Source organism: Suillus paluster (assembly GCF_016628075.1).
Source record: "Suillus paluster strain FC165 chromosome Unknown EDB91scaffold_12, whole genome shotgun sequence".
NCBI classification, from domain to species: Eukaryota; Fungi; Basidiomycota; class Agaricomycetes; order Boletales; family Suillaceae; genus Suillus; species Suillus paluster.
Window position 1 is genome coordinate 119,513 of NW_024537572.1, and position 10,883 is coordinate 130,395.

Sequence of the window (10,883 nt, forward strand, 5' to 3'; positions counted from 1 at the left end):
AGAACTCGCTCCAAGCGTCACCCATTTTCAGGCCTTCACATTTTATTCCATGGACAGTTTTGACGACCTTCTCGCACCCTCTCGGAACGTCCTCGAAGAGAATCCATTCGAAGACCCGTTTTCCAAACGTTCATCTTCGCCAGACCCATGGTCCAGCGGCTTCTCGCACACTGAGCCGGGGCCAACACATCATGATTTCGACTACTACAGGACTGGCTTCGAGGACGAGCCCGAGCGTAGTACTAGCGCTACACCTACGACTGAGTCGTATGTCACAGGCGATCGTGGGCACAGCGACCAGAACAGTGCAGTTGACCCGCTGGATGCGGCTGCACTGACTGCTGAGGATCATGATGATGAACATAGCACAGCGCCGACAGATGCTACCTTCCCACGTACACCTGGCTTCAGCATATTTACATCTAACGCGGAAGACCATACAACGACCGTCTCCGAAGTTAAATCAGAATCGCCCGCTCCTGATGATGAAAAGCCGGCCAGAGCGGCAACACCACCTCACCAGGAGCCATCCCCGTCCTTATCCACAATACTTTCCTCTACGGAAGTTATCACTCCTTCTGACAGCCCAGAGCGTGCTGTCATCTCTCCGTTGGAACAGAGTTTTTCTCCAGCAACTGATCAGTCCTTTGCAAGTCTTGCAGTGGGAGGAGAGTCTCAGCGGGGTTGGCAGTCTGACTGGGGAGCACATGACATTTTGCCGCCTGTTCCTTCGCCTGTCATAAACACTACAGCCGATGAGGAGGACGATGATGACAAGCCGATAGGCCAATCTGCTAAATTCAAGGGTATAGACAGGATAAACTCTCCTCAGGTGAGTACTTGCCCAATAGACTATGAATCACTTTACCTACCGCGCAGCAGATGGCAACTTCACCCGCTCCTACTGCGATGAGCAGTGATTCATCAGCTCCTATCTTCGTCATTTCGGTCGACGACCCACAGCGCGTGGGTGACCCCATTCGATCGTTCACCATGTATACCGTGCATACACGAGTGAGTTGCTTTTGTTTCGTGCTGCTGATAACATCCCTTAAATATCTTTATCCTAGACGACCTCTCTGCTTTTCCAGAAGTCAGTATTCTCTGTGCTACGTCGATATTCAGACTTCCTATGGCTATACGAGACCCTTTCAATGAATAACCCGGGTGTCATTGTCCCTCCTGCACCAGAGAAAAATCCGTTTGGACGTTTCGATGAAACATTTGTACAGCAACGGCGAGTGGCGCTCGAGAAATGTATCCAAAAGATTGTCAATCACCCAGTGCTGGCAAAGGACCCTGATCTCAAGCTGTTCCTAGAAAGTGACACTTTCTCCTTAGACGTGCGTAATATGATCCTGCTGCTTAAGTTTGCTTGTCTTGAGCGCCATGCAGATCAAACACAGGAAGGCTGAGATTTCGCACGAAAGGGGAGGGCTCATGGCATCTATCGGCCAAACCTTGGCGGGTCCGCGGTTTCATGAAACCGATGAGGTTCATCCTGAAATTCGCTCTTCACGACGGCTGTTGACTTAACATTCCTACAGTGGTTCGATAAACAGCGCGCGTATCTGGATGGCCTCGAGTCACAGCTGCGCGGATTAGTGAAGTCAATAGAGGTTGTTGCGAAGCAGCGAGCCGGTGCGTCTTTGCCTTTTGATGTGATGTCAGTACAGTCATTGATTGCATTGCAGAATTGGCTGCTGCAACTGGGGAGTTCGCCACTGCGATCACTGACCTGTCGGGTTCTGACATTGGGAAGCAACTGGAGCAATCATTAGAAGCCATGGCTGACGTTCAGCGCAAGGCTGAGGAAGTTCAGACCATTCAGTCACAACAGGACGTGATGACTCTTTTGGCCACTGGTAAGTCTAGTTTTCCGTTTCGAGCGATAATTAATTGGCCGTTAGCGGACGAGTATTCAAGGTTAATCAACTCTGTTCGAGTCAGTTGCCCAGGTTTTGCTTCCTAAACCCGTTCATCTTATTTTATCTTCCAGATGGCTTTTAATTCTCGCATGCGAACGTACACTGCTTGGCAAAATGCTGATGCCGACGTCCGCCGTGTTAAGCAAAACCATGAACGACTTCGAGCTCAGGGTCGTTTGCCTACGGATCGGATAAGTCACACCGTCAGCCAAATATCAGAGGTGGGATCATCATTGTTTGTGTTATCTACACATTCTTATGGCTAGTCAGGTTGAACGTCGAGCTCTGGACGCCAAGCACGAATTCGATCAGTGCTCAAAACTAATAAAATCTGAAATGACGAGATTTGAGCAGGAGCGCGTGGAGGATTTCAAGAACGCTTTACAATCTTTCCTGGACGGCATGATATCCAGACAGAAAGAGGTATGTGCTGTAATGTCACGCTTTAAACGGGGACCTTAATGCTGTTGCAGTTCATTGCTACATGGGAGAACTACCAACAAGTCCTTCTGAAACGTGTTGGTGCTCCCGATGTGAGTTAAGGCTGATCTGCCACAGCAAATCGATGGCATGTATCGTCTGCGGATGTACTTGGAGTGTCTTTGGGGTCTTGGAGATCCATGCGACTTCTCTTGATTACAAATTGATCCATCGATAGAAGTGCAATGAAGATGGGGAAATCAGCTGTGTGAGATGATAGTAGTGGTATAAAACGAGTAACAAACATCACCCTGTTGGACTCAAATGCTGATACTTACAGCAGTGTGCGAAACTAATGAGATTCATGGAATTTTGGTGGCACGTGTGACGACTTAGGTAATCCAGTGCAGGACCGTCAATTTGCTCGTGATCAGCTCTGCTTCGGGGACGACGTTTGACACCAGCAGATATCGAAAACAACGAAGTTTGACCTTTCTCCATCGCCTGTACGACATGGTCAACCGACGAATAAGCGAAGATCTGAAAGAATGTGCGCTTACACTCTGGGATCACGGTTAGGAGGTCGAATATATCTGTGAAGTGCTCGGTGTTTCTCGGGCCAGCTGCTTTCGTTGGCGAAGCATGTTTGAAGACCTCGGTACTGTTGCTAGACCCCCTTTTCCACTTGTCGGCCGCACACGAATAATCACGCGAGCACTTATGACGGCAGTCGAAGACCTCTTTGCTGAAGAATCAGACCTGTTCCTCGACAAAATTTGCACCTGGCTTGCAGTCGAGCACAACATCACCATCAGCTCATCATCCTTATCTTGCAATCTCAAACAAGTTGGCCTTTCTTGAAAAATGCTCCGGAAAATTGCGTCTGAACACGACAATGTCCGTCGAGAGGAGTTCAAAGATAGTCTTCAGAATGACTTTGTTGGCGACGGCTCGGAGTTTGTTGTCCTCGATGGAACTAATAAGAACGAGCATACTTATGCGCGCCATTATGGACGATTACACTATGGACAATGTGCACAGCTTTGTGACGTCTTTGTTCGAGGAGACCGCTACTCGCTATGCACTGCCATGACCATAGACGGCTATCTTGTAACACACGCTGTTGAAGGCTCATTTCATGCACAAGAGTTCTATGATTTTGTTTTGGAAGATGTCTGCAACTGCAGTTTGAGCTCCGGGAATTTGATTGTTGACTTTTTCAATTTCGTTTTGCCATAGAATATATGTGTATGACACGTAGTAGAAGCAATATGAAGAGCTGATAGTGTCTGAAGCTTAAGACTTTGTACGAGTCACAGGAAGTCTCTGTAGTGTCCAGGACACATTAATTGCTTCTACTACATGTCATAAGTGAAGCACTTGGTATTAGTGGGAGGAGCTGCTACTGCTGGCGACGGATGTTCGAGGGGTTCGATGCTGCCACGAGGCCTCCATATCCACTCACCGGCCATACTCGAACAATTACACGTGCACTGTTGACAGCCGTTGAAGATATCTTTGCTGTAGTCTTCCTTAACGAGGTCTGCACATGGCTTGCAGTCGGGCATGATATCAAATATTGTCAGTACTTCCACCTATCGCGCAACTGTAAGCACGCTAGCTTACCTGAGTTCCCATACTCAGTATATATACTGTCGCTGATACTGAAAGCTAAGCTTTCAATATTCTACCTTTTGGTGTAACGGTTATGCGCATGCGGCAGTCTGACCAACTTACAGCAACCCATGACTCACCGGCGTGGTAGCTCATCTTCAAATGCGAGATGTAGTGGCAGTGAGTCGTGTTTCTGCTTGCTGGCACAACTCGGACACGCGAAGCCTCGATCAGATGCTCGACCATTGGAGATGGGATAAGCACTTTGGCGGCGGCGGCGAAGTTTTGGGGGACCAGGCAGTGGCATGTTATTTACTTTCTTCTGAGAGGAGCCTAGAGGTTGAGAAGTCTTACGGTGTCGGAGCTGAGCTGGTTCTCTATAAACTTGCTTAGAAAAAATATTTGGGAAAGAACGGGATGCTCACCGTAGATCTGGATACGTTGTGGACAAGTTACCAAGCGGCTGTACAATTTCATCGAGTGGCCTTGGTTCGACTTTGAAAGAGCGAGGTGCCCTGTGACCTAGTACTTACTTCAAGTTGAAGCAGGTGCAAATACCACACAATATCGCACTAGTGGGAATCCATGTACATGAAGGGGCGGGATCAAGGCAGAATGTGGGTGTACGAAGCAGCAGGTGGGCATGGGAACAAGAACGGATGAGCAATGCGAACGGGAGAATAGGACTGCATACAAAGAGCCGCATAAGTAAAAATACATACTAGTAAAAAGAGGTGCGCACCATGCACGATATCATGCACGGTAAGTGATCATGAATCCATGTACCATGTATGCATGCGCTTTGGTGCAACTGATGTACTTGTCTTCTCAAAGTCCACCATGACCAACGCCCAAATCGACGCTTTCGCATTTGTACCGCCTGCTATCAATCACAGAGCACAGGCGCACTCTTCCTCAACGGTCATTTCGTCGTTATCACAGAAGAGTCGTCGTCCCTCAAGCCTCCAGGACGAGGTGTATTCCAAAGGAAGGATCGGCGAGAGGCAAACACAGCCGCCTGGCATCCTTGCTTGCGATGTACAAGGATTCCTAGAAGACTTCGTTGCGTAGAATAGCAAGTACTCTGCGTTCATCGAATCAATGATATGTGGCATAATCATCCGGTCGACTCACTTGCCGTCCCATCCCCTTATCGCACACACTCTTCCACGTAGCAAGTGAGTCGACGAGACGCCATAATCCTGTCGCATCAGTGGAGAGTTCATGCCGTGACAGTGAGATAGCTCGAAAGAACCAACTTTACGCCGCCGTTCAGGTTGTGTAGCATACGCAGCATGTTCTGCAGTAGTGACAAGCAGATGTATACATTAAGTGCCGTATGTCATTGTACTATCATATTGAAGGACCGCATCAGCAAGATCCCCCGCGTTGGGATTTCTTGTGGTTATTGTGACTGACAACTTCAAAGTCTGCTGGAGAAAGGATTCCGTAGTGGGACCTATCGCAGCAACTTTGACTAGGTGATGATGCCCCGAAAGTTCACCACAATCCTCCACGCTCGAATTGACCGCAGGCAGGACGAAGTGGGTCCGTGAGATTGGCGTCACGAATTCAGCTACTGAAGGGGCGAAGTGGACAATCCATCCCCAGGATAAACCCTCCCCTATTAAAAATCTCAAGGGTGGTGCAAATCTAAGGCTGAAAAACACTTTCCTTTGGCATATTCCAAGGCAAGCAATAGCTCTTGAGGAAACCTTGTGTGGCATAGACCTGGAGAGGGTTTATGTAATATAACACCTCCCGACTCCAGAATCCTCGGCAATGGGTCACGATTCTTATCCCCAGTGAGGTAGAGAAGCTTTCTGCCTGTCTCACCCGAGGGAAGATCCTTGAGTATGAATCCTGCGAGGTGTTCTGCAGTCCCGGTCTCTGAGCCGCCTCGGATATCTCTAGGTGAGTGCGGAGGAGTCTTCTTACAAAGATCACGAAGCGCGTCTGATGTAGCTTTTCCAACTGCGTAGAACCCAGGCAAGCGTCGCAAATATATATATATCTGGCAGTCGTGCAACGTATTGTGTGCTTGCGCGAGAAGAAATAATGTTCCCGCGAGCCGCTTTCGATATTCGTCCGTTCTGTCACTTTGAGACCTCTCATCCTTTCAGCCACAGTGAACGTAACAGCAGACTTTCCAACGCCCGCTGTGCCATGCAGTCAAACGAGTCGGCTCTTCTCTCCATTGTCTAATAACTCGTAGATGTAGTTGAGAAGGTCCAACCGTGTCCCTTTCAAGCATTTTGATGGGGCTGGCGTTCGCGGGAGTCATATTCAGCACCCTTGATGACAACCTGGGACAGCTTCTCCCAATAATGATCACCAGGAACTGTTGATATTTAGCCAGAGAGCGAGAGAAGGGATAAATACTGACAATATTGATCCCAATGACGCATTGACTAAATGGAACTATAAGTTGGAATGGAACAACTCGGGCAAGTACCACTTGTTCGGTAGTGCGTTTAGAAATTATATGGGCGACGTTATGCCGAGGGAAGACGTACGAAAACGTTGATTAGACGGTGCAAGTTTAAGATATAAGGTGTAGCTTGGATCTTCTGAGGTCAGGTTATGTTTTGGTCAGGCTAACCAGTAAGTGCGTTCTATGATGATGAGCTGGACAGCGAAACCATCAAGCTATGGAGCGATTGCAGGGGGATACAGCTGCTCGAGGTTGAATGGACGGTTTCAATTGGTTCCCGCTACATCCTGTGCTGGGCGCTCGTCGAGTGGGAATGCTGGAGTTTGTCAATACGCCAAGACGGAACTGGAGAACAGTCATTCAATTTCGATGTTGGAGGTGGACAATGTTGATCTGATCATAATATAATCTTCTTCGCCTTAGTAGAAGGCAAGGGACTGGATCCGGATAACGGAAGCCTCAGTGGAGACGTGGACCAATGGCCGGGGAACGATGACGTAAGATATTAAGACCTCACAAGGGATAGCGCGCTGGCGTTGCTCGTCATAAAATGCGGTGACTGCTGCAACAGCTTAGACTTCTTTACAGAGCCTTCTGGTTCGTCCGACGTTTTAGTCTCAAAGTTGCCCTATAAGTAACCCCGCCGCCAAAATTCGCAGCGTTGGCGCTTACTTACTCTCTCTGAAGCACTCAATCCCATCCGAGAACGGGTCCAACTTGTTACAGTGCACCAGTCACTTGCCCCTCGCGGCTACCTGAAGCATGTCCATCATATCTGGCATTGTGTCGAGCGCTCTGGAAAGGACAAAGCTCACAGCTTTTGGGAATGTCGAACTTCCTCTCGTGGATGATGAACCCCTTGCCTCCGCTAAGGTGGAGGATGATGGCTTAGGAAAATGTGAACTCCGTATAGAGGGCATGACGTGCGGTGCATGTGTAGAGGTGAGCTTGCACTATGCCCACCCTTCGTACGTCTACTCATTGGTCGTAGTCTATCGAAGGCATGCTTAGGTCACAAGCCGGCATACATTCAATCAAAGTTGCACTTCTTGCTGAAAGGGGTGTGGTCGAGTATGATCCCTCAGTATGGACGCCAGAGAAGATTGTCAATGTTAGTTCGTCGCTGTTACGTCAGGTGTATCCTCATCGTTATTGGCAGGAAATTTCAGATATAGGATTTGATGCCACGGAAATACCGATGGCGCGGTCTGATATGGTTACATTGCGGATATTCGGTATGACCTGCGGTTCGTGCACATCGACTGTAGAATCTGGCCTACGCGGGATGCCAGGCATTACTAGTGTTGCCGTCTCACTCACCACCGAGACTGCCAAGATAGAGTTCGAACCAAGTCTCGTCGGCCCTCGGGAAATGGTCGAACACATAGAGGATATGGGTTTCGATGCCATATTGTCAGATCAAGAAGATGCCACGCAAAAACAGTCACTTGCCCGAACTAAGGAGATCCAAGAGTGGGCCAGCCGCTTCAAATGGGCGCTCGCATTCGCCGTACCTGTTTTCTTCTTCAGTATGATCGCGATGCACATACCATTTCTCCGACCTTTCATCAGTTTTCATATATTTAACGGTATCTATCTTGGCGATCTTATTCTCCTTGCCCTCACCACTCCCGCACAATTCTGGGTCGGTCAAAAGTTTTATCGGAATGCGTTCAAGGCACTTAAACATGGTACCGCGACTATGGACGTCTTGGTCGTGATCGGAACCTCTGCCGCCTACTTTTACTCATTAATTGCATTGGTCTTTGCGGCGTTCAACACCACACCTGACTTCCGTCCTTTCATCTTCTTCGACACAAGTACTATGCTCATCATGTTTGTATCTCTCGGACGTTATCTCGAGAACCGCGCAAAGGGCAAGACAAGTGCTGCTCTGACAGATCTCATGGCCCTTGCACCAACAATGGCCACGATCTACACAGATACACCAGCATGTACGCAAGAGAAGCGCATTCCCACGGAGTTGGTACAAGTAGGGGATACCGTCAAGCTTGTCCCCGGGGACAAAGTGCCTGCTGACGGGACGGTCATCCGGGGGTCATCCACCGTGGATGAAAGCGCTGTCACTGGCGAACCTGTTCCGGCGTTGAAACAGCCCGGAGACAGCGTTATCGGGGGCACCGTCAACGGCCTCGGGACTTTTGACATGCTCGTGACTCGTGCAGGCAAAGACACGGCGCTCGCACAAATAGTCAAACTCGTCGAAGAGGCACAGACGTCCAAAGCACCAATTCAGGCATTCGCGGACCGTGTCGCGGGCTTCTTTGTTCCCGCTGTCATCTCGCTCGCAGTACTCACCTTCGCTACGTGGATGGTGGTCTCGAATGTCATCAGCGAGGATAAACTCCCAGCTATGTTCCAACGCCATGGCGCGAGCCGGCTAGCAGTTTGTCTGCAGATGTGCATATCGGTGGTGGTAGTTGCATGTCCGTGTGCTCTGGGACTGAGTACACCAACTGCTATCATGGTTGGCACGGGTGTGGGTGCAAATAACCAGATCTTTATCAAGGGCGGCAGGGCGCTGGAGGCCAGCCGGTCAATTAAGCGGATCGTGCTGGACAAAACAGGTACCGTGACGCAGGGAAAGCTCACTGTGGCGGGCATGTCATGGGTACCCCCACCGGATTCCTCCGAGCTCCTGCCTGACGACAACGTCGGTTCTCAATCTCTGTCATTCAGATGTGGCGATGGCATCACAACTCGCGCAGCTATCATAGCAATGGTTGCTGTGACGGAGGGCAAGTCCGAGCATCCTCTGGCCAAAGCCATCGCTGCTCATGGCAAGAGTCTGCTTGCCAGTGCCGATGTCCAAACACCAGCATTAGACATGAAGTCTTTCGAGAGCGTGACTGGCGCTGGTGTGAAAGCCCTTATCGCGTTATCTGGTTCCCACTACACTTTATATATCGGAAACGCGCGGTTCATAACACAATCCAACGATGCACAACTCCCTTCCATTTTGACGAACTACGAGGCTCAAGAGAGCAAACTTGGTCGCACGGTGATCTTCGTTTCTTCGTCACGGGCATCTTCTGCTCCGTTACCCCTGCTTGCAGTTTCTTTGGCGGACGCACCCAAGCCCTCATCTGCACAGGCAGTCAAAGCACTGCGGGCCATGGGGATTGAGGTGAACATGATGACTGGTGATGGAATGGTCACGGCGCTGGCGGTTGCCAGACAAGTGGGGATTAAATCTGAGGGCGTTTGGGCCAATATGAGTCCCAAAGGCAAGGCATCCCTTGTTACGGATCTTATGAAGCAAGGCAATGGTGGTGTTGCAATGGTATGTCACTCTCTGTTCTGTTTTGATGTTTTGAATCTGACCTGTGCATCTTATTATTTCAGGTCGGCGATGGCATCAATGACTCGCCCGCCCTCGTAGCTGCTACAGTCGGCATCGCCCTCTCCTCCGGGACCTCCGTAGCCGTCGAAGCCGCTGACATCGTTCTCATGCGCTCCGATCTCCTCGATGTCGTCGCTGCGCTACACCTTTCGCACAGCATCTTCTCCACGATCCGGCGAAACCTCGTCTGGGCGTGTATATACAATGTACTCGGTATTCCGCTCGCGATGGGTGTGTTCCTGCCCTTTGGACTATATATGCACCCGATGCTGGCAGGTGGCGCAATGGCGTTCTCGTCGGTGAGCGTCGTGACGAGCTCGCTGATGCTGCGGTGGTGGCGACGGCCTGTGTCGAGCGTGATGCCTGGGGAGATGGTGCCTGGGGAGACGTTGTTTGAGAGTGGGATGAATGCATTGCACGACATGTGGGATTCGGTGGAGAGATCGGTGAAGAGGGGGAGGGTGGAGGAGGGGTATAGCCAGCTGCCGATGGAAATGTCGGAGAGTGTTTGAGTAGAATGAGGTCTTGTGAAGTGTTGTATATATACGTCATGTATACTTAGTCTTCCTGGGTGATGACCATGATTATCATGATCATTACGATGTACTCTGAGTTTCTTAATCTATAATAATTGTTACCAACGATACTTGATTTTAACAACACCTTCGGGGAAGTTGGCTCGGCTTTCTGGAACCCAACTGTTGCCAGTGGTGCGAGAGGTCTTCTTTACGGCGAGCCTGGTGCCCTTGATGATGGTATACCATTGCCAGAGTTCTTGTCCTTGGACTCCTTGCCTTGTCAATTCCGTTATATCAATTATTTCGTCAGTCTTCCGAGTCGGTGGTGTGGTTTTTCTCATATGCTTCCACCCCTTTCGTCCCCGTCCCCCTTTCGGTTTGTCTCCCTTGCTGTACTGCACCATATTGTTGCATCGTTCCTTGCGTTGCGAAACTGCAACACTTGATCAGGCTGCAGCCCAAAATTCAAATTGCTCCGAGAGTGAAAATTCTTAGTTATAGGTGTGCGGATCTAGATCGTTCACTTTGCCTCGATCTCCATGCTCGAATCTCCTCGAGGCAATGTTACAAAATTGCGTCAGCATCATCCTGCCTCTGACGGGAAA

At 49.8% G+C, this 10,883-nt stretch overlaps 3 protein-coding genes across 3 annotated transcripts; 2 read left to right on the forward strand and 1 right to left on the reverse strand.

The window, feature by feature from the left end:
• Positions 1-49: 49 nt before the first annotated feature.
• On the forward strand, positions 50-2,470 carry EDB91DRAFT_1236014 (Vps5 C terminal like-domain-containing protein; the record flags this gene model as incomplete). Its single annotated transcript, XM_041321398.1, has 10 exons — positions 50-832; positions 883-1,014; positions 1,071-1,343; positions 1,396-1,494; positions 1,548-1,641; positions 1,695-1,865; positions 1,911-1,945; positions 2,000-2,149; positions 2,199-2,351; positions 2,402-2,470. 10 exons carry the CDS (start codon positions 50-52, stop codon positions 2,468-2,470), a joined length of 1,959 nt encoding a protein of 652 aa, XP_041179802.1.
• Positions 2,471-5,290: 2,820 nt separating this feature from the next.
• EDB91DRAFT_1049258 (uncharacterized protein) lies at positions 5,291-5,946 on the reverse strand (the record flags this gene model as incomplete). The annotated part of the gene is made up of 2 exons (XM_041313457.1): positions 5,291-5,586; positions 5,631-5,946. Coding segments are annotated over 2 exons (612 nt in total), but the record flags the coding sequence as incomplete, so codon positions are not given.
• Positions 5,947-6,912: 966 nt separating this feature from the next.
• Positions 6,913-10,444, forward strand: EDB91DRAFT_1117598 (E1-E2 ATPase-domain-containing protein). Its single transcript, XM_041318034.1, has 4 exons — positions 6,913-7,338; positions 7,388-7,507; positions 7,556-9,700; positions 9,763-10,444. The coding sequence occupies exons 1-4, from the start codon at positions 7,159-7,161 to the stop codon at positions 10,270-10,272; spliced, it is 2,955 nt and encodes a 984-aa protein (XP_041179804.1). The 5' UTR covers positions 6,913-7,158; the 3' UTR covers positions 10,273-10,444.
• The last annotated feature ends 439 nt before the right edge of the window (positions 10,445-10,883 follow it).